The sequence below is a fragment of the Acanthopagrus latus genome, chromosome 19, assembly GCF_904848185.1.
Source record: "Acanthopagrus latus isolate v.2019 chromosome 19, fAcaLat1.1, whole genome shotgun sequence".
Classification (NCBI taxonomy): domain Eukaryota; kingdom Metazoa; phylum Chordata; class Actinopteri; order Spariformes; family Sparidae; genus Acanthopagrus; species Acanthopagrus latus.
This window is the reverse complement of record NC_051057.1, coordinates 22,994,179-23,022,113: the sequence shown is the minus strand read 5'-3', so window position 1 is coordinate 23,022,113 and position 27,935 is coordinate 22,994,179. Positions and strand designations below refer to the sequence as shown.

The 27,935-nt window shown below is 41.3% G+C and overlaps 3 protein-coding genes across 9 annotated transcripts in view; all 3 read left to right on the top strand.

Moving 5' to 3' along the window:
• Positions 1-953: 953 nt before the first annotated feature.
• Positions 954-8,768, top strand: acot9.1 (acyl-CoA thioesterase 9, tandem duplicate 1). 3 transcript variants are annotated; one of them, XM_037080102.1, is made up of 16 exons: positions 954-1,109; positions 2,620-2,714; positions 3,389-3,415; positions 4,107-4,152; positions 4,364-4,534; positions 4,633-4,670; positions 4,770-4,853; positions 5,199-5,302; positions 5,783-5,856; positions 5,986-6,053; positions 6,143-6,254; positions 6,343-6,433; positions 6,599-6,684; positions 6,770-6,857; positions 7,009-7,159; positions 7,392-8,768. In XM_037080102.1, the coding sequence occupies exons 1-16, from the start codon at positions 1,096-1,098 to the stop codon at positions 7,445-7,447; spliced, it is 1,305 nt and encodes a 434-aa protein (XP_036935997.1). In that variant the 5' UTR covers positions 954-1,095; the 3' UTR covers positions 7,448-8,768. The 3 variants fall into 3 exon arrangements, with proteins under 3 accessions (XP_036935997.1, XP_036935998.1, XP_036935999.1); XM_037080103.1 differs by lacking the exon at positions 3,389-3,415; XM_037080104.1 differs by lacking the exons at positions 954-1,109; positions 3,389-3,415 and adding an exon at positions 2,973-3,012 and having other exon boundaries at positions 2,700-2,714.
• A 753-nt stretch (positions 8,769-9,521) lies between these two features.
• Positions 9,522-20,599, top strand: LOC119009088 (pyruvate dehydrogenase E1 component subunit alpha, mitochondrial-like). 4 transcript variants are annotated; one of them, XM_037080097.1, is made up of 13 exons: positions 9,522-9,678; positions 11,095-11,115; positions 12,354-12,509; positions 13,851-13,916; positions 14,049-14,222; positions 14,554-14,680; positions 14,766-14,857; positions 14,980-15,072; positions 15,159-15,314; positions 16,753-16,824; positions 17,210-17,277; positions 17,378-17,486; positions 18,506-20,599. In XM_037080097.1, the coding sequence occupies exons 1-13, from the start codon at positions 9,619-9,621 to the stop codon at positions 18,668-18,670; spliced, it is 1,359 nt and encodes a 452-aa protein (XP_036935992.1). In that variant the 5' UTR covers positions 9,522-9,618; the 3' UTR covers positions 18,671-20,599. The 4 variants fall into 4 exon arrangements, with proteins under 4 accessions (XP_036935992.1, XP_036935993.1, XP_036935994.1 ...); XM_037080098.1 differs by lacking the exon at positions 11,095-11,115; XM_037080099.1 differs by lacking the exon at positions 12,354-12,509.
• Positions 20,600-22,198: 1,599 nt separating this feature from the next.
• rps6ka3b (ribosomal protein S6 kinase, polypeptide 3b) overlaps positions 22,199-27,935 on the top strand; it is a 43,452-nt gene continuing 37,715 nt past the window's right edge. For both annotated transcript variants that reach the window (XM_037080060.1, XM_037080059.1), the window contains exon 1: positions 22,199-22,733. In XM_037080060.1, the coding sequence (XP_036935955.1) occupies positions 22,671-22,733 (63 nt within the window). In that variant the 5' untranslated portion in view covers positions 22,199-22,670. The remainder of the gene's footprint in view (positions 22,734-27,935) is intronic.

Here is a 27,935-nt window from a genome sequence, read left to right as displayed (position 1 = left end):
ATCACAAGTTCCCCTGCAATCAGTAAAGCAAGTGTAAATGTGATACACTGGGTGGCGCTGTTTTGCTAATTTCATTTAAATAATATCAACTGTAGAGCAGGTTAAGTCTATGAAAATTAAATGTAAAACAGCTGTTTCCTTTTCATTTTAATGTGACCATTGAACTCCCATAGAAGTATGCAAACTACTACAATGCTGTCCTGAGTTCCCTTCCTGGGGCAGCATAGCATCCATTTACACCTGGACCCACCTAGTCCTAATGACCCACACAAATGGGTCAACAACTCACATCTGACCTTCATGACCCTGAAACTCAGAGTTCACATGCAACCTTAATGACCCTGCTACGACACCCTCCAGTGCAACTTGGAGGTCAGATTTCCGAGCCGAAGCATTCCAGTGCATTTGCTTGAAAAACATTCCTCACTGCAAACAGGTGTTTAAATCAAACACAAGCGCCTACAGCAGCTGATTTCAGTGTTAAGAGCTCTTAAAAAAAGGCAGGAGGCTCCTAATACACACTCTCAAAAACTCTCAAATACGTCTATTGTGCACAGATCAACTGAATGGAAGTGAAAATCATAACTACAAAGTTGTGTTAACTGCTCGTTTTACACACAAACACTAAACAAAGTGAAAAGTGATGTAGAAGTAAAATAGTTCACACAGTTATAACAGAAGAAGGATGAGCTGTGAAACATCTTTGAGAAACTGAAACGAGTCCAGTTGCTCATGATAAAGTCTGTAGAAATATATATTTGAAAATGTAAATGCAAATTAAATGCATTTACAGTTGTACTCATATATAACATATACTTGTAGAAACGTATTAATCTATTGTGGAGGTACATTTTAGTCTTTTAATTTGCATTAATAATTTTTTAAAAAGTCCATTTGGGCTTCCGTACAGCGCTCCTCCCACTCAGCCAAATCAGGACAAGGTCGCGTCCCGTGCGTGCGTCTTGCGTCACGCCGCAGTGGGCGTGGCCGAACCCCGACAAAGAAACAGGAAATGTGTCATGTCACTCCTTTTTTACCAACTCACCGGCTTCATTTAGGCCCCCGAAACTTTAACACCGACACCCGGACACCACAATGCTCTCACCGAGGTCAGTGTGATTAACAAACGGGGTTTAAAGTCGTGTAGCTGCCCGGGACGTTTAGCTTAGCACCGTTAGCATATTTACAAATCAGTTAGTTAGCTAATTACTGCCAGGAGCTATCACTGTGAACTGCTACACTACACTGTCAGTGACTTTGTCCTGGTCATTTGTTTGTAGAACTGTTTTTAGACTTTTGTGTGTATAATTAAACTGATCAGCTCCACATGGGAACAGTAATTCAGGCCCAAACAGTGTGTGGATTCGTTGTATACATAAAGGGTGTGTCAAGTTCATACCACTGCCAGAAATGTACCCAAGTAGTATTTACACTAAACTGCACAGAAATGAATCTTTCCTTATAGAGACATTGCAGCAGGTCAAATTAATCTATATGAAGTATGAACTTTAAAGGTGCACTACGTATTTTATTTTTCTCCAGAAAGCCCTAGAAACTGAACACCTAAACAAACTAAATCAACAATCTCACGTTGTTTTCATGACCGAATTAACTGAAGACACAAACTGACCTCAAAGATTCAACGCAGTTTATACTGTTTTACTTTGTGTACATGTGGCGGACCCTGCCACCTTTCCACATTTACATTTAAGGCATTTAGCAGACTTGTTTTGTCCAAAGCGACGTACAGTAATTCAAACATTCATTCATACACTGATGGTGTTGGTTGTCATACAAGGTGCCAACCAGCACATCAGGAACAGTCTGGGGTTCACTATCTTGCCCAAGGACACTTTGACATGCAGACCAGGGGAATGGAACCAGCAACCTTCCGATAACAAGACGCTGCCTCTACCCCTGAGCAACAGCCACTCGAGCTGCAAACCGTGTTCTGGGACCTCTGAGAACAGCTTGTTTCTTCACTTATGGAAAATATACATATTTCTCTATTAGTACTTCATAAATATTGTAAATATAACTGAGTTTGAATGTCTTCTTTGAAAACCACATAGTGCCCTTTTAAAGTCTTGAATTGCATGATGTCTAATGAACTCTGAATGACAGCCTGTTACTCCTCAGTATCCTCCAGTAACGTGTGTATATATGTTTTAATGCACTGCTGTCTGATCAGCACTCACTGTCAGCTGATACAAAAAGTTCAGTTATCTGGATTAATGACAAAGTCTTTACAAAGCAGATACAGTTACGAGATATTTATTCACTTTATTACATAAGAGTTAAAGTCTGGATTAACTGCTGATTCCCTCAGTTGGTATGGAACAAAGTGGAGCAGATGATTTCTAAACAAAGCTGCTGGCGAACACAACTGAAATATCTGGTAACACGACAGCTTTCACATTACGTAGGAAGATCTGATCGTGTGTCTGCCGGCTCAGCTGTTCACTGTGGAACAACGGGGGGGATTGAGGACAGATCAGATGCCTGTGGACGGTTATATTTAGGAGAGGAGGATACATGTGGATGTAAATGGACTCCTCCGTCTTCAGGTCATCTCAGGGTTTGTTTTTATTTTCTGTCTCGTCCTCATGTGGCCTGCAGGTTCCTGCGGCTGCGGTCGGCTGCGTCGTTGACCACGCGGTCGCTCTGTGCAGGGGGCGTGTCCAAGCCGGGCAGGGCGCCGGACATGGTGGAAGGTAAGACCGTGAGAGGGCGATGCTGCTTCCTGTGTTTGGCTGTTTTGCAGTGAGGTAGCTGGTCCCAGACCTGTGAACCTGCTGCCTTTGTCACAGACTTTTTCCCAGCAATTCAGATAGAAAATGAAATATCTGATTTTTAAGTTCAGAAATTGTATATTCTGTATAACACAATGAGAGGCCTATATTGTGATTCATTAGTTCATTATGACAGAAATGTTGTCACCTTCATTCTGTTATTTCCCAACCCTCTGTCAGTGTCCCTGAAGTGGTCCTGGTGTGCGCTCAAGTTTTGATGGTGCGTTCAGGGTCCATTGATGTTGTGGAAGCTCTGCACCTCCTCTCTATTCTCAGTTTCTTTCATCCTCACCTCCTCTCCTCGTGTCTCAGTCCCTCCCATGTGATTAGCGAGCAGAGTAGGAGAGGAAGAGACACGAGGAGGAATTTTGGCAAAATGAGACGTCGGAGACTAATTTTAAAGCAACATCACTTAAAAAACAAGGTGTAGCACATCTTTGTCATCTTTGTTTTCATGACATCTAGCTCTTGCAGCTCGCCTGGAGGTGCGAGCTTATCATGATCATGGTGACGTGAATGTGTGTTTTGAATCAAGTTCAAATCAGCTGATCTGCTCATCCCCCGTGTTTTTCTTTATCATTTTTATTTCTCCACAGGAAATCCACTTTTACATGTGTCAAATGGTGTGTGTTGGTAAACCGAGATAAATCCTAACTCTCTAAACCATGCTACTCCTACCTGTAGTCACCCTCCTCTAATTTGCTCTAATTGCACATTAATTCCTCCTGCATGTTTCTGATGGAACCTCCGTTCTCTTTTACCTGAAGCACACCTTCTTAGCTGTCCGGCAGCTTTCACTGTGCACCCGTTCTGGAGTTCATGTTGCAGCTGGCTGGGTTTCTCCTGCAGCCTTCCCTGCAGCAGTGGCTGCTGGTCTGTTAACCTTCTTGTTCAGCTGGTTCCCTCCTGATATCTGTCACTGTTCAGCTGCTTCTTTTCTCTGTGTTGTCTCATATTGTCTCACAGTTGGAGCCTCAGTAAGCTGCAGCCTTCAGGCAAGAATTAAGGACATTTTGCCACTAAAGTTGTCACATTGCTCCTCACTATACATGTAAATCTGACTGGTGAAGATGTTTGAGACGGAATAATAAAGAAATAAGTTGTACCCTTCTGGTGCCATCTCATCAATTATTACTGGTTTCCCTGAAGACTCCAGCTGTAAAAACAAAAGTGTAACCGTCTCATTATTGGTTACACAACGTTGGCTGAGGCGCTGCTCTGACGGAGACGGTATGAAACATGTAGCCTTCAGCTTTTAGCACAACCACACACATTCACACAGACGAGCTGATTGTCTTCTCTGTATTTTTTTAGTGCGAAACAGGCTGAGAGAAATCGTGGGAGCTTCCACTAACTGGAGGTACTGAAACATCTGTGATAAGACACCAAGGACACATAATGATACTGAGTGTTTCACCAGAGTCCACCACACTGCTTGTCCCTTCAAAGACTATAGATGTGTGCGACAAATGAACATTTGAGTCTGTGGAAGACAATGACAGAAGAGAAACCATAAAAGAAATGGAGTCCAGAAAGTTGATTAATAACGTGTTCCATAATCCCGTCTGCAGTGACCACCAGCAGGCCATGGCGGAGCGCGTGTCGTTGTCGTCCATGTTGGCGAAGTCTCAAAACGACCTCCCAGCCAAGAAGATGAAGGACAGCGAACTGGAGGTTCACCTGCCTCTGGGCTCCGAGCCACAGCTCCGAGAGAAATACCTCACCTTCCACAACACTGTCAGGTACACACACGCACATACACACACACACACACACACACACACACACACACACGCACATACACACACCTTCTTCTAACTCTTCTTCTGTAATTTTCCAGGTTTGGTAGAATCCTGGAGGACTTGGACAGTTTAGCAGGTATCTCTCTAACACACAGTAATGATTTCTCTTGTAACTGGACAGGAAGTTAAACACAGTCAAACACTTATCCATTATCTTCCTCGTCTCTCTCCTCAGTCCTCATCTCTTACTCTTACACACATAATCCGGCACTGAAGAGGTCTCCGCTGTCCATCGTCACTGCCCTGGTAGATAAGATCGGTAAGAGGCTCAACAACATCTTTTATAACCAGATAAACGTTAAAATATAGTGAATTCGGTTTGGTTCTGTGGTTTTTGTTCAGACAAAACAAGCTGTTTGAGAAGTAACCATAGCATTAATAATTGGTTTAACAAAGACTGCAAGACTCTTATTATCAGCTGTCCTGGTGCTTCGTTTGGCACAGTCACAGTTTACACAGTTGTTTTGATTTGATGTAATAGTCCAAACTCAACATGTCCAATTAAACATGCTTGTTATGAGCGTACAGTTACATCCGTGTCCAGGTTTGAGTTGCAGTTGTCGCCTGTTTAAAGATGTTTTCATGCTGTTTTGTTGTCGGACAGACATGAGGCAGCACATCATCTATCCTGACTGCGACATCAAGTTCACCGGTCAGGTGACGTGGGTGGGAAAGACCTCTATTGAAGCCAAGATGCACATGTCACAGGTAGACACCCTCACCTGTCTGCTCATGCACACAGTGTGTGTTTACTGTAATTTAGCGTAGTTAGAAAAGCAGGTAAATTACCCACATGGGCCTGTGAAATGAGATGAAAACATGCTGAGGTCACACAGCAAGACAAATTAAACTTTATTCTACTTGTGTAGACATCATTGATGTTTAACGTGTCAAATTTACAAATACAGTAAACAGTAATCAGTACAGGCTACTTCTTCGTCCCTGTGGAGAAATTCACCAGACTCCCTTAAAAAGTTGCCCAGTTTTGTGAGTTGTTGAGATAGGAGAAACTCTGCAAACATTGTGAAACGCTGTCTCTGACTAATTCTTAATTATTTTGGTCTTTGGTCTTAAGGTTCTTGTTTATTTGCATATAAAGTCTGAAAGTGCGATCAGGTGTGAAGTGACGGACTCAGAGCTGTTAGACCAGGACTGATCGTTGCCTTCATGATGTGACTCTTCTTTCAGTACCGTGATGGAGCTTACGCCCCGGTGCTGGACGCAACATTTGTTATGGTGGCCCGAGATCCAGAAAACAAAAGGTAGAACACTCAGTGGCAGCTTTTCAGAAAGTCTCAATGAATATTAGTTTAGAAAGGAAGTGAACCCATACAAACTCTCCTCTGTGTTTGATTCTGTTCACACTTCGTCTTCTTCTCCTTTATTTTCAGAGCAGCTTTTGTAAATCCACTGAAGCCAGAAGGTCCAGAGGACGAGAAACTCCTCCAGGAAGGAGAAGGTATAAGATCCTGACACGACATCGGTTACAATAAGATAATTCCCTCAATTACATTTTTTTGCTTTTTGCTCATCATTTGTGTTTTCCAGCTAATAAATCCCGCCGTGTGGAGCTCAGCACCGCGTCGCTGCTGAAGGTGGCTCCTACAGACGAGGAGAGGAAGATCGTTCACAGTCTGTTCCTCAACACGCTGGACACAAAGTACGAACTGCATAAGACCTCAGTTAATTCATGTCCTTGTCCTTTAAGACACTGTGTATTAAATCCCTCTCTTCTTCTTCTCCTGCAGGACGGTCAGTTTCCGCAGCAGAGTTCTGCCTCCAAACTCAGTGTGGATGGAAGATGCCAAACTGAAAGGACTTGAGATCTGCCACCCTCAGGTGAGAGGAAGTCTGAGAAGTCTGCCCTCCATTCTTTTTACTTCACGGTGCTTCTAACATTTTAAAGAAACACTGCAGTATCCTCCTAAAATCCACAATTGACGCAGTAAAGGTAGTTTTAGGAACTCACTTTAAAGGCCTTTTTTCTGTGTGTGTGGTGAACAGGAGAGGAACATCTTCAACAGGATATTTGGAGGTTTCCTGATGAGGAAAGCCTACGAGTTGGGCTGGGCCAACGCCTGCTCCTTCGGGTGAGAGCTTGGAGGAAAAGATGCTGCTGCTGGAGAAAGAAAGAATGTCGGTTTGACGTTAGAGTGTTTGTTGTGTGCCCTGCAGAGGGTGTCGGCCGAGTCTGGTGGCTGTTGATGATATCCTCTTCCAGAAACCTGTAGAGATCGGCTCCCTGCTGCTGCTCTCGTCGCAGGTCAGAGAGTCCGTGTGCATCTCCTGTGTTCATTTACATCTGATCAGTGTTGTCAGATTTCATTCTGCCAAAATATCCTCCTAAATCCTTCACACTGCACCTTCAAACACTGTGAGGTTAATCTGGCATGTGTCTTGTGTGTGCGTTTCAGGTGTGTTACACGCAGGGGAAGTACATCCAGGTCAGAGTTCACAGCGAGGTGTTCGACCCGCTGTCACGCCAGCACAACACCACCAACGTCTTCCACTTTACCTTCGCTTCAGACCGAGACGTCCCCAACATCATTCCCAACACATATGGAGGTGAGCACACACAGACACACACAGACACACACACACAGACACACACACTGCAACACACACAGATGGACCCAAACAATGTCTCAAAAAATCAGCGATGAGGATGATCTAGGTGATAAATCGAACTGTTGGGTTCAGGAGACACTAATCATGATTCTAAAACCCTCCGTCTTTTGTAAAGTGACAATTTTGTGATCACTACATGTTTAATGCTGCTGTTTTATCTCTCTGACAGAGTCCATGTTGTACCTGGACGGGAAGAGACACTTTAATCAGACCGTGGAGCACTGAGCTCTGAGAGCAACATGTCTACTGCCTGCCAAAGCCTTTCAGCATCAAGTCAACGTCCGTCCTGAGTGATCCAGTCATCTACTGGACCACTTACTCAACTGACATCCTCTGTGATAGTAGAAGAAGAAGAAGAAGAAGAAGACACAACTACAGGCAGAATGGATTAAACACTCTCTAATTTCCATGTGGTTCGCTGTGATGTAAATTACACGTTTGAGCTCGTGACCTGCCGATGTTAGCAGCAGACTGTCTGTTTCAAATGATCCAACCACTGAACCAGTAACCACAATCTCACCAGACTTCCTTAACAAATCGTGCAATTTTAGTTGTTGATGAGTGTGAAGAAACTTAACAAAATTTGTGAAATGGCTACAACAGATTCTAAATCATTGGTGCCTTCTTGTACCATCAGCTTAATTCCTCGTAAAAAGTGTCAGTTTGTAGTAGTATGGCTACACAAAACAGAAAATTTACTTCTTTGTTGTCCACAGAAAATCCCCAAACTCCCTTTAAAAATCGCTCAGTTTTGTGAGTTTTTGAGTGGGGAAACTCTTATAAACTTTGTGAAACACTGTTTCTGACAAATTCTTAATTATTTAGGCTTTTTTGTTAATTCAGCAGATGTTATTAAGTTCTATCTTCCTTTGTGTGCAGAATATTGTGCCCATTCGTCACAGTGATGTACATGTTTATCTGCATATAGAGCAAGAGGCCAATGGAAACGAATATTCTGCCAGGTGTGAACTGACACAGTCCACTTGTGATCGGATCACTCAGGATGATGTTAATACCAGGTGTGAAAGGGTGTGTGAGCAGTCAGTTTAGAAGAATGAATGCAGTTTAAATCTGATATACTTTTTTAAAGTATATTGTTAAATTTACACAACCTTGTGGTGACCTGATTCCTGTTTTCTTTATTTCTTCTGGTCGTTTACATTTTGGTCTTTAAGTTGAAAACTACAGTACAGCAGAAATAAGTTTTTTTACACTCATTTATATTTTATTACACTTAGTTTGACAGTTATGACTACAAGATGGTTTGTTTGACAACCAGTGAGCGTTTACAGCTTCACCGACATGAAGCAAACGTTTGGGTTCCTGGCCTCGTCGTGACCTCAGATATTCTTGTTTCGCATGTTACATTTTTTTATAATCCACTGTCGCTTATACGCACAAAACTTTTTGACTTTTCTTTGTTATGTTGAATGGGCAACTTTATTCTGGATGTGTCAGACTGCTACAAGAGGAAGGAGGGTTTCCATTGTTTCTGGCTTTAAATCATATATTTACTCAGATGCAATAAATGAATTATTTATCTTGAGCTTGTGGTGTCTTTCCGTTCATTATGTTTGATAAAAGTAAAAACTGGTGGGTGGATGTTATCTTCTGATGTCCTGTTTCCTGGAGAAGCTTTGTCACATCTGAAAAACAAACCCTTGATTGTGTAATAATGATGATGTCATCGCAGTTATTTGTGTTGTGTTTCCTGGAATTTATAACAGAAACACATGAAATGACCGATGAGAGACATTCTATTATTTCTCTGTGCAACCAATGAGCCAGTGAGAGCCAAGAATGACCATGACTAGTCTGTATGACATCAGCCTTCATTATCATAAATAAGATGTGGAAATATATATGTATATAGTTTACCTTTAAAGGGCGAATACAACTCATAAAAGGCTGTATTTCACCTCCCAAAAAGTAATTGCAGCTCCTACTTCAAGTAAGTATTAGTATAGCTAATAAGTAAATTTTGCTTTGCTTTGTTAAAGGAATTTATACTATTCAATCTAAATTAACAACCGCCAGGTGTATCTACTTTATGTCTAAATAACTTTATTTACAAGGTTTATTTCTCGTTATTTTTCATGTTTGCATCAAACTTATTTATGTCTAATATACCTTTGTTTTTATAATAACTTTTTTCATGATTTGTTTATTTCATTTCTGTATTTAATTTCTTTATCTTTCAAGGTTTTTTTTTTTTGTTTGGTTGTTTGTTTGTTTGTTTTCCTTGGTAAATGCTATAAAATCTCGGGGGGAACTAACGATCAGTTCCGTTTCCACCGGAGTCCTCTCACGGACGGACACTAACACTGAATTAGCCGCCTGCCGCTTCTAACTCCCGCTGTTCTAATCCCTTCAGAGGCGGGTCGTCGTTCAGTAGCATGCAAAATATGTTAACCATTATCTCTAACGCACTCTGTCGGATCACTGGCAGGAATGTGGTGAGTTTTGTGGACTGGGGGTGAACTTCGAGCCGGGCGTTGTTTCTGAAGGGATGCTAACGGTTAGCTAGCCTGGTTTTGTTTGGCATGGGGCTGACCTTGTGAGCGGATAGCATGTTAGCCACACGGACTAGCTTGACTCTTGCTTTGCCATTTTGCATGTCGAGGTGGATTTATGAAGACATTTGTGCCTGCAGATTGTTGACTGACAAACTGGTGCTTTAAACAAGGGCAAAGATAACCGCGGTCAAACTCAGGAGCCAAAATGGTGCCCGGTGTCGTCGCGGTCATGACTCTTTACACTGTTTCTCAAACTACAGCTAATCTGCACTTTGTCATGTCTGTGTGTCTCTGATTGTGGTTGTCTTGCCTTCCTCGACCAGCTTTGATTAACTGAGATGCACTGATGTGATCAATACCGAACAATATGTCTTACAATTGGCCTGCTGTGTCACTGAAAATATCCACATAACCACCAGTTGCAAGCGTGAAACCACCGTGTAAACCCTGGTTTCAAACTTAAGACTGATTTATTCTGGAACATTACAGTAAAACAGTGATTTCACACAGTTAAGCCGATACTTACTCGTGTCTAACCTGGACTAGACTAAAGCTGAGCGACCAGAGACGACTTAAAACCCTTAATTTAAATCTGGAGAGCTTCTGGTATTTTTTGAATGAACAGTTTGAATCCCCAGAAGTCCTGAAAGATGAACTTTGTGCAACCAGGATATAATTTGTGGTCTCAATTTACTTCTTTCTAAAGACTTAATCTTTTAACACACTGGGACTCCTTTTTAAACAGTCTTCTATTTCTTTTGTTGATCCAGTCTGAACAGGAACAGAGACCTCCAGGTCTTCATTAAGATGGATTAAGCTTAAAGGAACAGTCCACCTAAAAATGTAAATAATCCAGTCATCATCTCCCTCCATGCTGATGGAAAGTCAGGCGGAGTTTCGTACTCCACAAAACATTTCTGGAGCGCCACAGCAAAACGATATTGGTCTCAATTGAAACACATCAGTGCATTAATCCTCGCTCCGCTTGTCCTTTAGAAGAAGCCAGAGTGCCGACGACAGCATGTTGTGTCTCAGTAGCAGCAGGGATCCTACAGTCCTCTGGCGTTAATTTGGTATAAATCAGCCGTACAGTTTTAGACCTCATGTAAATATTGATTGATAAAGGATTGTGTTTCTTATACTTTGATTCTAGAAACATTAAGAACACCATGTGACTGTAGGAACTCTGCTGTTTTCCTGCTCTGTATTGGAAGAGCTCAAACTTTCGTTCTCTCCCTCAGCTTCCTCCCCCTCTTCATTAACACACACACACACACACACACACCAACGCAACAATCCCTATTTATTTCTTGCTTTTCTCCCTCCTCTCCCACTTCCCACTCGCCTGAACCCTAGGGAGCCCAAACAGTGTCTGAGGTAAGCAGCTCGTTGCTCTGCTGGTGTTTGTCTGTAGGCTCGGTCCTACGCTTCCTTCCCCTGCAGTCATGTTTCCTAGGAAACCTCTCAAGTGCTTATGAATTAGATAAAGATAAGAAAGGAAAACAAAATATCAGATATTATTTTTCTTCTCGCCTAGAATGCAATTAATCTTAACTGTTTTAGTGTGTTAACTTAATTCTGTTCCTTTTTTTTAATTCTTTGAATTTCATTGAACATTCAGTCAGTCTTGTGTTTTTTTTAATTTTCTTTACACAGTGATGTTATTCATGACTAATCTAATCTGTGTTAGCACAGTTGACGCCTGTTCTCTGAGTGAAAAGACGTCCCAGTGATGTTTCACATTGGCACAATATTTACTGGCTGTTTTGAGTGTGAAAGATGTATATGAGATTTTATTCACATCCTCAGAAATATATAAGAATGCAACAGGTTCCCATCAACAGACTCAGTCATAATGCTTCTGTCCCAGTTTCTTGAAGTTTTAAATCACTAACAAACATGTCAGACTTTGAAGTAACAGAAGTTTGTCTATTTAATTTTTTTTTTTCCCCCACTGGGTTTTAAAGTTCACACCTTTTTTGAGGAAAGATTTTTGTTTACATTGATATTTGTTTCATATGTCTTTTTAAAAAGGAATTGTCATTTTGTGTGATTTGGCTGAAATCCCATGTCGGTCACAATTAGTCAGACGTTACGTAGAAGCTAACTAACGAACAACTCATCACATCAGAACAACGTCAGGTGTTAAACTTGAAGTGAACATGTATGTAATGCTGTGATCCAACTTTCTCGCTGAAGTTACAGTGTACACACTCTATACCATCAAAATGACACTGACACTTTTATTTTAAGGCGATAAGTAACATGATGTTGCTTTAATACATGACAGTTCAACACACCGTCTATAGTACCTCAGTGTAAAAGTTATGGAAGAATCTTCTAATTTCGAGGTTTTAAAATGTTGTGCCGATGTGAAGTCTCGTGCTGAGTAGACACTGTTGGGCTGGTGTCAGTCTCCATGTTCCCCCAGTGTGTTTCTCCTCATTAGCCTCTAGAAGTTCTCACCTGTGTGTCCGTCTGTGTGTGTGTCCGTATTCCACTTAGCTGCTGCATCTGCTGTTTTCACCTGTAGACGTCTCATCACCTGTAGGCTCTGTAGAGCTCCTCTGGCTATGCTGTGCTGTGCTCTGATTGGTTGGCTCCTGTGTTCCCAGTTGCTGGTTGACCTGTCAGAGTACGTCAGTCTAACCTCACCGGCGGCGCCCGCCTTGGCACAGACTGAGCGGCAACCACCTAAACCACCTCCAGTCAGTACTAGAGCGCCCGCTGCTGAGTTAGTTAGCAGCCAGACCGACCAGCTAGACAGACCAGTAAGAACATGTAGCATCCTCCATGTCTGCCTGATCACTAACACGGGTGGGGAAACTTAAAGGAACAGTTCACCTAGAAATTAAACTGCAGTCATCATCTCCTCACCTTCATGCTGATTTAAAGTCAGGCGACGTTTCTGAATCCACAAAACATTTCTGGAGCTTCACAGAAAAACAGAGTTGCGGCAAATGTTTTGTGGATTACAAAACTTCACCTGACTTTCCATCAGCATGGAGGTGAGGAGACGGTGACTAATCACTTTTGTTTAACATTGTGAGTCTGCAAACCACTGCGGCTCATTGGAGTAAAGAATTAAATTAAAACAACCTGTTTCTAGCATAGCAAGTTATCTACTACGCATATATTGTTCTGGGTCCTTTTTTATCTTTGGTGTTTTTCTGGGAATTGTTTGAAACTAATATGTTAATAAGGAAACTTGCATATTTTTAGATGCAGAAATCGCAGGTGATTACAGATGTTTGTTGTCTGTTAAGCTGCCACATGTTTCATCTCATTGATTTACTTTAAAAACTTTTATTCATTTCATGATCGATCCATCATTCTAATTGATTTTTATTTTTGACAGTCACTTGTTTTTGTCTTTTCCTTTTCAAATTCTTGTTTTATCTGACCAAAAATATTACATTTACAAAGATGTAACACAGAGAGAAGCATTTGTTTTGTTTTTGCTTGATAAATGACTAATGATTGATCGATTATCAGAGTTTCTGTTGACTAATATTCTGATTAACTGTGTTCAACTCGTATGCATACTGTATTATATCAAGGTCTGCTTGCTTGCTAGCTTTTGCGACCGTGGAGATGGAGCCGGTTAAACTTCAGTGGCTGTTTTAATGATTTCATCCTCGGCTCTTAGTGTTTGTGTTGAGTGAATTATGAATAATGGAGCTATTTAACCTCAACATTGGGTGTTCATTTGTAAAAAGCTATACGTTTGACAAAACTAAACTTTGTACCTAAATGACTTTACACTTTTAATCTTAATTTTTAAAAAATAACTTCTTGTACAGCGATGAGACGCCATGATGACGTCTGCGGTGGCTAAAAATTACAGACTAAGTTTTTATATTTTCCCAGAACCAGCCAGTTGTTGGTGGTGGAAACGATGTTCAGATCCACAGCTGAAGAATCGCTTGTTTGTTTTTTCCTCCCGTTATGTTACTGACTTCCTGTAGTGATCCAGTTCTGCTGCGGCCTGCTGTGAAGAAGCTGTCAGTGTGGAGGACTCGTGTCTTTACGGTTCATTATTTGTCAGTGATTGTGAGCTGTGTGTGTTTTTTGAATGACCAACATCAGATGTGTGTGTGTTTGGTCACCAGGGCTCCAGAGTCGTGGTCTCCCGCTCCTTCGCTGACTTCACCCCTCAGGCAACCTTTGACATTAAGGTGGGCTGAAACAAAAATCAAAAAAAAAGAAAACAACCATCCTGACTGTAAAACGTCCATCAACCTGATGATGATGATGATGATGATGATGATGTTTTTGTTTTTTTTCCTCCTTGCTGTCCTGGCGAGTAGAAATGCGACGTGCACCGCCTGGAGGAGGCTCCTCCGGTGAAGGCGACGCTGACCCGGGAGCAGGGCCTGCAGTATTACCGCGTCATGCAGACCGTGAGGCGCATGGAGCTCAAAGCTGATCAGCTCTACAAACAGAAGATCATCAGAGGCTTCTGTCACCTGTATGACGGACAGGTGAGAACCAGTGATGCAGGTTATGCTGCACCTCATAAATGTTACACTGTTGTTGCAGTCTGCAGGACGAGGCCTCGTTTTGATCCACTGCTCCTGTCTGAACAACTGGAAACATCAACAAAGAGATGAAAAATTGACATTGATTGTTTTGTGTACACAGTAATTCTATAGTCTTTATTTTTTTGCAGTTATCGTAATAAGTAGACGTGGTGATAAAGGCTTTGAGGGCCTGGAAATGTTCAGTTTAGGGACCTTGGAAGTGTTTAAAAAAAGCTTGATTTTATTTTTAAAATGTAAAGTTATTCATAGTTAAATCCCTCTTCTTCTACAGGAAGCATGTGCAGCAGGCATCGAAGCCGGCATCAACCCCTCTGATCACCTGATCACTGCCTACCGTGCCCACGGATACACCTACACCCGCGGCGTGGCCGTCAAGGAGATCCTGGCTGAGCTCACAGGTGAGTTTATTTAATAATCCAAAGCTTTGGATGATACTTGTACTTGACTGCAGTGACATCACTCTTCATCTTCATTCTTCCTCAGGTCGTAGAGGAGGCGTGGTCAAAGGCAAAGGCGGTTCAATGCACATGTACGCTCCACATTTCTATGGGGGCAACGGCATTGTGGGCGCTCAGGTAAACACGCCATCAAACACAAAAACTTGGGTGGTTCAGCTGCATTTACACAGATACAGAAAATAATCATGAAGTCATGATGAACCCAGTTGGACGCCACTAAAATGAGAAGTTGTGTTCAGGTTCCACTGGGAGCTGGCATCGCTCTGGCCTGCCAGTACCAAGGCAACAACCAGGTGTGTGTCACACTCTACGGAGACGGGGCAGCCAATCAGGTAAAGATCCTGCCAGAGTCTGAAAAATCCCTCACAGTTAACAGGAATATGTTTGTTTGAACTCCTGTCCCCTCTGATCCAATCAGGGCCAGCTGTTCGAGGCGTTCAACATGGCCGCCCTGTGGAAGCTGCCGTGCATCTTCATCTGCGAGAACAACAAGTACGGGATGGGGACGTCGGTGGAGCGAGCGTCAGCCAGCACCGACTACTACAAGAGAGGAGACTTCATACCAGGACTCAGAGTGAGACACAACCGCGGGAAACTTAAAGGGACAGTTCACCCCAACTTCAGAAATACACATTTTCTATCTTACCTTTCTTATGTTTATCCATCTCGGGAGTGTTTGTGTGAGATGTGTTTTCTCTCCAGTATAATGAAACTAGACACTGTGCATGTGGTGAGCTGTAACGTTAGCTAGCTCAGTCAGCTGTCCTCTTGTCTGTGCATGGTGATGTGGTTGGCAGGTGTAGTTCATCAGAAAGTAGAAATAGTTCCTGCATGATAAATGACTGCAAATCACCAGTTTTATCACAATACTACACAGTACTGATTCATGAGATGATATTTGATGACGTTTCCTGATGATATGAAGTCTGCCACAATGTGGATTTGATCAAAATTTCTGCTTTTGGCCATAAAGAAAAACTTTTATTTCTACTTTTTCTTACTCACCGCTGGTTTAGGTCACTGCGGGTGAGTTTCAGCCTACAGGCACATTGTTGAAGCAGATCTGCAGCGAGTTGAGCACCAACAACTGAAATGCTTTGTTCGTCTGTTGACTCGTCTTTTCTCTGGAATCCAAAATATTTCCACACTGCTGATTCATTGTTTTTTCTTCCTGAGAGCAGAGTAAATATTGTCTTTGTCCTCCTCCTGGCTGCTCGCCACTACCTCGCTGACACAGCGATGTTTAAATGTTAAGGAAGGGGAGCGGAAAAGATTTCAAAATGAAGGCGTAACCTGTGGATCAACGTTCTTCTTTGTAGTGATGGCATCAGATCGCACTCGTTAAATTGTTTTTTATGGTTTAGTTATATTGGAGAGAAGGCATCCATGTTACCAACTGTGCAACTCGCACCAAAACCATCTAGATGGATAAACAGACTGCAGGTAAGAGGAAAAATGTTGGGGTGAGTGGTTCTCTTAAAAATGAGGCGGTAAACAAACACAATGCTGAAGTATAATCATTAATGTGGATAAAACGTTTGGAGCATTTTGTTTTTGTATCGCTCGACCTGAGCAGTGAACGGGTTCCTGCTTCAGTCTGCACATTTTCTATCAGTTTTTCCTGATCGTTATTTTTGATTTCCACTTATTTTAATGTCTTAGTTTTATTTATTTCTATGTTTGTATATTTTGAATGCCGAAATTGATGCTAGCTTGAGATGCTCGTGGTCTTGGGCGGTGGCTGCAGCGTGTCTGTTGGCTGTACGCTGCAGCAGGCCTGTATGGACCGAGACTATAACAGGACGAGACCGACGGTCCGTCCTGGCAGTTGCAGGTGTGAGCGTCCATACAGCTGTCTGACGCTCATGTATGATACTGCACACAAACAGCTCGTTGTTTTACTTCTTCATCAACGTCTGTTGAATTAAATGAACAAAACTCTGCAGGCTGTTTTTTGTCTTTTTTCTTGCTTCTGTGTCTCCTGACCTGTTTCTCCTCCTCTTACCTGGCAGGTGGACGGGATGGACGTCCTGTGTGTCAGAGAGGCCACTCAGTTTGCTGCCGACCACTGCAGATCTGGGAAGGTGAGCCAAGCTGCTCTGTGAGGAGGAGAAACTTCCAGATATAGAATCAGAAAGATGACAAACTAGTGGAGAGATGAGGGATGATGAACGATGAATAATTGAAACAAAAAGTATATTTTAGTAGGTCAAATTTTCTTTCTAGTTAGCACAAATGTTCTCTATTTATCTGTTGATGGGGGGGAAAATTTCACACCTCACAGTTTTTATCCAGACGATTTCATCTTACACGGGGAGAAAATAACACCTTGATCGTCGTACGTAAAGCTCGTGTTCGGCTGGATCAAAATGTGAATCACCGCAGATTTTTTATCCAGCGTACAATAATGACGGAGAGCTGTGAGGGGCGGTGTGGATGAACTCTTAACACTGACTCCATGTGTTTCAGGGTCCCATTGTGATGGAGCTACAGACGTACCGTTACCATGGACACAGCATGAGTGACCCAGGCGTCAGGTGAGTAAACCTTACAACTCGCTCCAGTAGGTCACCTCAGCACCGAATCTTAAGACCCAGCAGAGAGTTTGTTCTAACTGCGATGTCACTTCCTTTTTAGTTATCGTACTCGTGAGGAGATCCAGGAAGTGCGCAGTAAGAGTGACCCCATCTCTCTGCTGAAGGACCGCATGCTCAGCAACAACATGGCAGCTGTAGAGGAGTTCAAGGTGAGTGCACACAACACACACCAGCAGTGAAGTTCATGCAACAGCCTGCAGTGAAAGTGTGTTTTTAAAAAGACACACCGGTCACAAGAGCGGGCGTCATCCTGAGCACAGCTGTTCTTTGTCTCCGGTGGCTTGTTGAGTCTGGTTATCCAACATTTTTGTTGCCCAAAGTTAAAGTAAATTCATCTCGACTCTGAATTATGTAAAGCCTGTTTGGTGCAGTCATGGAGTTCTGGCAGGACGTAATACAATAATGGGAACATAATTGTGATCATGCTCGGAGCTAAAAAAAATCTGAGGGTTACATTTTGACCTCTTGATTTAATAATCTCCCATTTTATGAAGTTAAAAGCAGAATTAACTTTCCAGGTCATCATGAAAACTATATTTAAACTCTTAACCAGCTGTAATACGTTAAGTTCTTTCTTACACTACGAACTTTGGGCTTTCAGAAGAAAAATGACAATTAGAATTTCTGAAGAATCTTGAGTGAGGAAATGGTTGTGGGTTCAAGTATCCTCGAGAAGAAAGCCGAGCCTGACCGAAATGGAAACGCAGAACCACAGCGGCACCCACACAACCACCTTCTTATAAAAGATCAGAGTGTTTTACAACAACAGTTTGGCTTCATGTTGGTATCAGACAAGTTTAAATAAGATTCAACAAGATTTTTGAAGGAAAAAGAGTGAGCAACCTTGAGTGATTCAACAAGAAACAACACAAGAAAGAAAGGCAGTTTGTAAGTTCAGTTTCTGAACTCGGTCCAGAGTGAACAATCTTTACACACAACTCAATAAAGGATCTTTTGAAAAAGAAAATAAACTCCTGACCTCCGATGTCAGTCATCTGATAATCTTTGTGGAGTTTGAAGTGTTTACCTTTTTAAAATAGACTTTCAGATTTTCCTTTTCTCTAGAAAAAGACAAACTGCTCTCGCCTCACTTGACTTTCCATGAGAGGGAAACCAGCACTGGTCACGTTGCGGAGCCGTTAACGAGTCCTCTCTTCTGTCCTGTCAGGAAATCGATGTTGCGATCCGTAAGGAGGTGGAGGAGGCCGCTCAGTTTGCCACGTCCGATCCAGAGCCGCCGCTGGAGGAGCTCTGCAACCACATCTTCCACAACAACCCGCCGCTGGAGGTCCGCGGGACGCACCCCTGGGCCTCGCTGAAGTCCGTCAGCTAAACTCACACACTCCAAATACACATCAACACAGCGAGCATCCACAGTAGACTCCTGCAACTGCACGCAGCAGCAGCTTCCTCCTCGACTTTAGATCGACGCATTCCGCACCTTAACGGGACCTGGACCTGAACCCTGTCAGTGTTATTTATTTAGAGTTTTATATAGAAATATATATTGAAGAGTTGTTCTGTCTGCATTTGTTCTGCCGCACATCTGACCAGTCTGTTGGTGTTGCACTGTCATCGAGCCGCTTTACAGGACGGCTGCACCCTATACGCACAAACACAAGCTTCCTGTTTTACCCTTTATTTTTTAAATTTCCTCTAATATGGCATGTTTGACGTCACATTTATTAATGTTTTACAGCTTTTTTTAAATGGTTTAATAGAACTCAGAGGGATTTCTCTTCAAGAAACCAGTGGAGGCTTTGAAAAACAATCAAGAATAATGTGATGTCTCAGGCAGAAACGTTTAGACGAGGTCAAGTTTTAAAAGTTTTCTTCACGTTACGTTTACTCTCCGACTTCCTTCCTCGCTCTCTGACTCTCTCCTGGATGTTTTATAGCGACAGACGACCACATGAAACACACAGTTACTTTGAGTAAAATCTCTGTTTTGGACATTTTTTGGAAAGCTCAAGTTGTTTTTAGACATTTTAACGCAGAAATGTTGTGCATTATATCTTTAAAGCAATCAGTCACTTTTTGAGTCTTTGGACTTTTCAGAACTTTTTGGTTAGTCGAATTGGTTGAAAGTACATGTACTGTACTTGAGTAATGTTACTTTATGCTTCACTACATTTCAGAAGGAATATTATGATATTATACTTTGTACTGCACTTTGTTTATTTGATGGATTTCGTCACTAGTTTAACAGAATGAGTTTTATTTATTCAAAATTATTCCCACAAACAAAATATGAATTTTGTTATGGATTTAGCCAATCAGCTGCAGCATTAAAGACAAGAATACATCAATGCTCATTAATTACAAATGTTTAAATATATTGGAAATTTATTGACACTTTTGGCTCTTTTTAATTCTCAAACTTTGTACTTTTACTTGTTCTGAGTAGCTCCTCCACCACTGGTTTGACAGTACAGACTGTACGTCTGTAAATCTGTCATCAGTTGTGTGACTTTGCCCTACAAGGATTAAATCATTGAGTATTAAATGAACAGTTCACCCGATATTGAAATCCCAGTCCTCCTCTCCTGAGGATATAAAGTCCTCCTGTCCTCCTCCTGATGATATAAAGTCAGGTGAAGTGTTTTAGTCCACAGAACAGTTCTGCAGCTTCACAGTAAAATAGATCGTGCTGGATCATCCAAGTTCCCAGAAGCTCAGAGATCCCAAATTGAATTGAAAAGATGTTGTTTACACCCTTTGAGACAAAATCCTCACTGTAGCTGCTAAGATAAAAGCGTTGGTCCACACCTCGTCCCTCGAGGAGCGACTTGGGTTACGTTGGACGAGCTGTACGGAGCCATTTTATGTTTCTTTAGTGGTTTTAACTGTTTAAATCAAGTCTCAGCTGCTTCAGTTGTTCAGCAGTTTTACTGTGACGCTCCAGAACTGTTCTGAGGACGACGACACTTCCCCTCATCAGCGTGGAGGACTGATCGTTTCCCACTACATTATCTTTCTGGACACATTTTTATTTTGTGGTTTGGGGAATTATGTGACTTTGACGTGTAGATGCAAATTGAACTTGTGGGGAAATCTGAGGTGAAACGCAGCAGCAGCACTGAGTCAGTTTCCTGTTTCACTTACTTACCTCTCTTGTCCTGCACACTCGAGTTTACTGTCCCTGAACCGCCTGACCGTGTACAGATATGAAGCTTTACTGGACTGTTTATTTATGCGTGTGTGTCGAACTGAAAGACAGTTTGGCTGATGAATAAATGCATAAAGAAAGTGGCAATAGGAACACTGTGTTAGTCTGTCTTTTGTTGAATGAATGTTTGTCTTAAATGACATTTTTATGTTGAAAATGAAGATGTTTATTTTACGCTACACAAGCAGAGGTGATCCAGGTCCTCTGAATAAGAAAACACATTTTATTATAGTAGCTAACTGATTAAAATGGCAATAAAGCCGGATTTTTACTTGATGTAATGAACTTTCTTGTTACATTTGAGTGTTTGTGCAGCACCACTGACCACTAGATGTCACCACCAGGCTGCAAAATCACTTTATTTATTGGGCGTCATGGCAACGAACATCACAGTAACAGGGCGCTTTTAATTAAATGGACAGCGTCGTCGCTCTAATAATTTATAGGCAGTTAATGAAAATCCTCCAGCGCAGCCGCTCGGAGAGCAATAACACGAGTACGATTACCTGAGAGAAGATGGATGATTAAGAATAAAAGTCACAGGAGTCTGAACACAGAGATTATAAATGAAATGTCAGATTCAACACACACACAAACAGTTTTATGGTTCTAACTATTTAGTACTTTGCATCAGACGAATCGTCATCTAAACCTGGAAATCATCAGAAAGCGTCTGAAGTCAAATTCTTCTTTTAAAGCAACATTATGTAACTTTTGTTTAACTTCAGAAACCAACTTCAACATCATTTCTGCTTCCTGAAGGATCACAGCGTCACACGTCGTGTTACGATACGTTACGTTAGGATGTAATGAGTTTTATATATTACAGACTGTTCTGGGATTTGTATTTACGACTGTGTGTCTCTCTCAGAAACTGTTGATGCCAATTTCTACATATTGTTGCTTTAAGTGAAGCAGTGACGTGACGTCAGTGTTTGGTTTCACTGGTGAGTAACAGAACTTTTTGAATTACCATATTTAGATTTGTATGACTTGCTGATCAGTGATGGGATGTAAGTAGATACATTCACTCAGGTACTTTACTTAAGTGTGATTTTGATTACTTGTACTTTACTATATTTCCATTTTCTGCTACTTTTGGTTTGGATGCAAATATGGTACTTTTTTCTCTTCTACATTCATTTGAACATTTTAGTTATGAGTAACTTTGTAGATTGTAGATTACACAAACATGCAAATATATGTATAATTTAACTTTTTATTTGTAGTTTTGATACACTTAATATTAGATAGCAATGACTTACACGCAGTATTTATCGGTATGGATGTATTTTACTTTTACCTGAATGTGATGAACACTAAAGGTACCTGAGAGAATTAAGGTGTCTGATATTTAGATTTGCAGACATATTTCTTTTTGTTTAAGTATAGTTAAAAAAAAAAAGTTATAAATTAGATTAAAAAAAATTTGATTAAATCCAAAGTGGACTTTAATTTCTCTTTACTTCCGCCTCCTGACGTGACGTGGGCGTGACGCAGCAGATTTGTAAACGGATGTTTGTGACTTTAATTAATTAAAAGTCTGATAAAACAGAGAAGAAAGTGATGAATTAGTTCTTGGATGTGATAAAAATCAGATTAAATCCAAAGTGGACTTTACTTTCCTCTTTACTTCCGCCTCCTGACGTGACGTAGGCGTGACGCAGGAGTCTGACGGACAGGTAAGCCGACACCGGCCGCCATATTGGGAAACAACGGAAGTGAGAAAGAGAAAGAGATTAAGAGATAGCTGTGTGTGTGTGTGTGTTGAGTCAAAGGGCGTCCTCCTCTCATGTTCGGCTCTCCGGAGGAAGGGGCGGTCTCAGCGCCTCAGCAGATCCGGAATTAGAAGGTGTTCGCTCGGCTCTGCTCGGCTCGCTCGCTCCGGTCGCGTCGCTGGGCTCCGCGGCGGTTCGGTTCTAACCGACACTCGAGAGAAAGAGACAGAGAGAGAAAGAGGAAACAGACACGGAACTACGGCTGAGAAGAGAAGAGAAAGAGAGAGAAGAAAGTCAGAAAGAGAGAGAGAGAAAGAAAGAAGGAAGGAAGGAAGGAAGGGAAGGTAGAAGAAGCCGGCGGGACTGGAAAGTGTCGGCCGAGGGAGGGACGACAGCTCCGGGGCAGGAAAGAGGACTCAGGAGAGAAAAGTGAGAGGAAGACGAAGATGCCACTGGCTCAGCTGGCGGATCCCTGGCAGAAGATGCCTGTCGGGGGAACGTCTGCAGAGGTGAGACACTCTCCGGTCTGTCTGTCCAACTTCAGCCCGCCTGCAGTAACGTGGTGGCGGCAGGTAGAGAGACGCTCCCCGCACAGGATGTGATCCGGTGCTGGGCGGGCTGCGATACACAACCTCCCAGCGTCTGTCACAGCACAGGAGCTGCAGGAGCAGTAAACATGCTGGCATTGTCTTTATACAGGTGTTCAAGTAACATATGTTACAGTTGTGAGGTTGAAAATGTCTTAAAATACAAAAAAAATGACAATGTAATCAAATTATGCAGCAGAAATGCTCCTTAAAATGAAGTTATAATGATCAGAAGTGAAGTAAATTGTGTTATTTATTGTTTTTTTGTTATAAAGAGGCTCCATCAGACGCCTCACAGCCACTATCAGACCATTATTTAAACCACAGAGAAGCCAGTTCAGATTGAAATACACCTTAAAGGATCTTAAAATCCCTCTGAGCACACAAAGCATGCTGTTATTATATTTATATAAGTATTAGAGTGAGACACATGTGACATTTGTGAGGTTGAAAATGTCTTAAAATACAAAAAAATGACAATAAAATCTAATTATGTACCAGAAATGCTCCATAAAACGAAGTTATAATGATCAGACGCGAATTAAATTGTATAATTTATTGTTTGTTCGTAATTAAAAGGCTGCATTAGACTCCTCACAATCACTGTCACAGCGGTATAATAACTGCAGGAGGACGAAACATGCTGTTATTATCTTCATACAGGTGTTAAAGTGGTGCTACAGGAGACACATGTTGCAGTTGTGAGGTTGAAAATGTCTTAAAATACAAAAAAAAAGACATTAAATCAAATTATGTTCCAGAAATGCTCTATAAAATGAATTGATTATGGTCAATATTCAATATTTAGCCTGTTATTGTAGGTTAGCAGTGTTTTAATTCTGACTGTTATCACACCGTGTACATTTCCTTATATATTGTATTAAATTCTAGCATATTAATGTTATAATAAATATAATTATTTATAGTTTAATGTCTGTCAGGAAGTAATATTTAGTCACATGTGCAGAAACACACCACACAGGATGTTGTTTGTAATGTTTGGCTCCATTAGACGCCTCAGAGTCGCTAGTACGTCATTATTGACACGAAACATGCTGTTACTCTCTCCACACAAGTATTAAATTACTCACATATTCCATAAATGTCACAGCAGCGTTATCGTGCTGATTCTTCTGGTTGTAAATGTCACAGAATGGAGAAAAAAATGACAATAAAATCAATTTCTGCACAACAAAATGGTCCTAAAATCAAATAAAAATGATTCAAAGTTAATTAATTTTACTCCCAAGAACAAAGAGGAAGCAATCAGTCGAGTAATTGATCATTTGATAAGTTTATAATAGATATAATTATTTCCATGTTTCTATCAAGTTTAATGTTTATTTTAATTCCCTTACGGTTCGTTCTAACTAATAACAATACAAAGAATAATAATAACGATTATGTAATGCTGTATTTTGTGAAACTGTGACGTTATCACACCATAAATACTCTGATTTATTGCACCCTGCAGATCACACACCTTAAAATCAAAGTGTAATATCACAATAGACAAATAGAATTACGACAAATCTTTAAATATAGAAGCTTTAAAATGCCAAATATGTGTAAATAAGGTTGTTAATGCAGCAGCAGCACTGGTACATTTAAGCTCCTGCAGTGACGTCAGAACGACACTAAATGAGATTAAAATACCACAAACACAAACACAGCAAATAAACAAACTGTAACACTGGTTGACTGATATCATCAGCTGATTTCTGTGTAGATGTTCTCAGATTTGTGCTGATAAATAAGCTTTTATTTCAAGATTATAATGCAGAAAAAGAGTATTTTATGCAAATATTAACTGATATATTGATGTTGGAATTGATTCACTGACTTAAATTTGCCACAGATCTCTAATTAAAGAGGCTTAAAGTGTCATTAAGTGCAAAAACATGAAAATAAGGTTATTAGTTGGTGCGTCAGATGTTGTGTAAGAGCGAAAAGATGCCTGAAATGATGAAGTTAAGCTCTTGTAGGGACGTAGGTAGAATATGACTCTGTACACAGTGTTTTCTGGTAAATCAAGTGCCGTAAAGTCCCAATAATGTCACTTAAATTTCCCAAACGTGTGCTACAGATCTCGCTGCAGCTCACTTTGTTTTCACAGCCGCTCCGTCTGCAGGTTATTTCATTTGTATTGATCACTGTGCAGCTTCTAAACCGGCAGAATGAGCAGAACATCCTCATCATTTAGGACAGAAGTGAATGAATAGATTATGAAATTACCTGGATTTAAATGATGCTGATGTGCTTATTAGTTTCAGCTCTACAAGAATGTGACAGTGAGATTATAATGAGGCTCGTCAGAACACGAATACAACACGAAACGGCGCCATTAACGTGACAGTCGGGTCACAGCTGAGCGTGGAGGAGTCAGGACGACTCTGAGGTTGTTGTGGTGCAGAGAGAAGCAGCTGTCTGTCCTGATTCAGATTTGATTTGAGGACTTTGTGTCTTGACGTGAAAACAAAACAGCGATGGACGCAAACAGGCGATGCCAAAGTGTGGGATTGTTCTAAAAAAGGAGCCTTGTCGTCTAAAAAACGTGGAGGGAGACGGAAACAAAAACACGCTCTCCAGTTCTTCCTTCCTACAAGTTCTGAATCTTGATAAAGAGCAGGAGGCGGTGCCGCCGAGGCCACCGCATGATTCAGGAAGAGCCTACGTCTGTGTGTGTGTGTGTGTGTGTGTGTGTGTGTGTGTGTGTGTGTGTGTCCACTTCCTGCATGAGGTGTCACAAGGGCTGCATGGAGAAATGTGTGTGTGTGTGTGTGTGTGTGTGACTCTGTAGGCAGATTGCGAACAATCAGACCTGATTCATGATAGGCTGAAACGCAAAAAAATGCACTGAGTCACAGCCAGCTTCTCTTTTTCTTTTTTTCTTTTTTCCTCTCTCGCCTGCTGACGTGTTCGTACCTGCTCACACTTTCACCACGCAGCCTCCCTCCACCTGCCAGAGGAACTGACCTTTGACCTTCTGCCTTTCACCTCTGAGCCTTTTTCAACATGCGGCGATGAGTCTGATAGCCGAGTTGTCGTACCGGCTTTTTTTAAAAATGTATTTATTTTTATTCTTGGACGCCACGGGGACAAAGAAACACTCAGACACACAAAAGGAGCGAGGAGTGAAGTTGTGGAATGAAAAAGAGGATTCATGCCCTCAAGACAAGATCACTCAACACACACACACACACACACACACACACACACACACAGAAAGACGAGACAGACGTTGCACTTGTGTGGTGAAATGGGGAAACAAAGATGAGCGCAGATCAAGATGGCTGCAGCCGTGACGCTGCGTGGAAATGGCAGCATTAGATGAAACATCATTCGAGGCGACACACCACATTATTAATGATGATTTTGTTTTGTGTCGCAGAAAAAGCTTGACAATTTATAATTTCCTTGAAACACGAAGTCGTGCTTGTTTGATCCAGGCGACGGCTGAATACAGATGTTCTGAGTTGGTATCAGGTCCGTCACGTTGGTATCTGACTACTAAACAATCAGCTGTGTAAAATGTTCAGCTAAATATTAAAAACATGTAAAAAATATTCACATTTAAGAAGGTGGAAGCAGAGAATTAATGTGTTTTCTGAGTGAAAAGTCGTTGAAACGGATCTTAAAATAGCACTAATACATGAACTGAATCATTTCTAATAGAGCTGCAGAGATTCGTCTGTTTCATTAAAAGCCAGTGAGCAGTTTGTCTGCTGGTGTTTTTTAAAGCGTTTGGCTGACATGGAGAAGAAATACAGTCTCACATCACCATGATAATATGATGTTGAATATCTCTCTTAAATGAGGTCAGACATTTCTTTTGAATAATTTATGACTCAATTACTTCTTTGCTCATGTAAATTCATAATCTTCGGACAAAACAAACCTCATTTAAAGACTCACAGTTTTCTTTTTCCCACACGGTTAATCAGTTTATCACCAAACGAACGGTTAATTAACATGACAGAAAACTGGAGCTCCAGTCCTGAAAAATGAAAAACAGTCTCTCTCTCCAGAAACAAAAGATAATCTGGATAATCTGCAGTCTGAGCTGGGCGCATTGTTTTCACTTTAATCTGGATATTGGCTTCAGTCTCCCAGTTTGTGTGAGTTTGATTTGAGTTTGATCTGATTTGATTTGACTCTTGCAGATTAAGTTACATCAGATCAGATAAATGCTAATATTGCATAAATATGAAAGCGTTTCTCTACGTCCTTTATAACATTTAATATACATTCACTATATTTAATTAAAACCTACATACACACTGAGAAAAGGCACAATATTTGACGTTATTAATGGAAATTAAGAAATTCTACTTTGATTTCACAATCAGCTCCATTCACTTCCACTGTATCAGGGTGTAAATCTCAGGTATGTAGCAGAGCGTGTGACTCATCAACCGATCTGAGTTAACAATTCAAATGCTTCATTTTCTGTGGAAGTGCCGCCTCGTCGTCTTTTGTTTATTTGTTTGTTATCCGATGTGATCATGCACGCCCACCAGCAGGGCTGGGAATTGTTGCTAATACATGAAGAACTGTAAAAATTGTTTCCCGACGGTGTTTTTTAGTCTAAAATTAGTCGATGTTTTGATGTAATTCAGGAAAAACAAGCTAGACCACAAGTTTCTCTGTGCGACATCAAGCACTTGGCCCGAGAATGTGAGACACATTAGTCATTTAAATGTGGCCTTTTATTCTCAAATATGTAAAAATGACTAAGAGGAGGAAAAACACATGTTAATGTAGGTGTAAATTAATAACAGTCCTCTGCAAAAAATGAGGAAGAAGAAGAAGAAGAAGCCACAACCACAGACAGAGTGGATTACACACTGTCTGATCTCCATGTGGTTCACTGTAATATAAATTACATGTTTGTGTTTTCTGAACCTGCCAGTGTTTACAGCAGATGTCTGTGAACGCACCACTGAACTAGTGACTGCAACATCACCAGACTCCCTTAACAAATCGCACAATTTGAAAAGTTGTGTCATGAGGAGAAACTGCACAAAAACATTTGTTAAACGGCCACGACAGGTTCTGAATCATTGTGTCCTTGTTGTAAATTCTGTCTGCTTCTGTGTCTAAAGTACTAAAGTCTTACCTGCC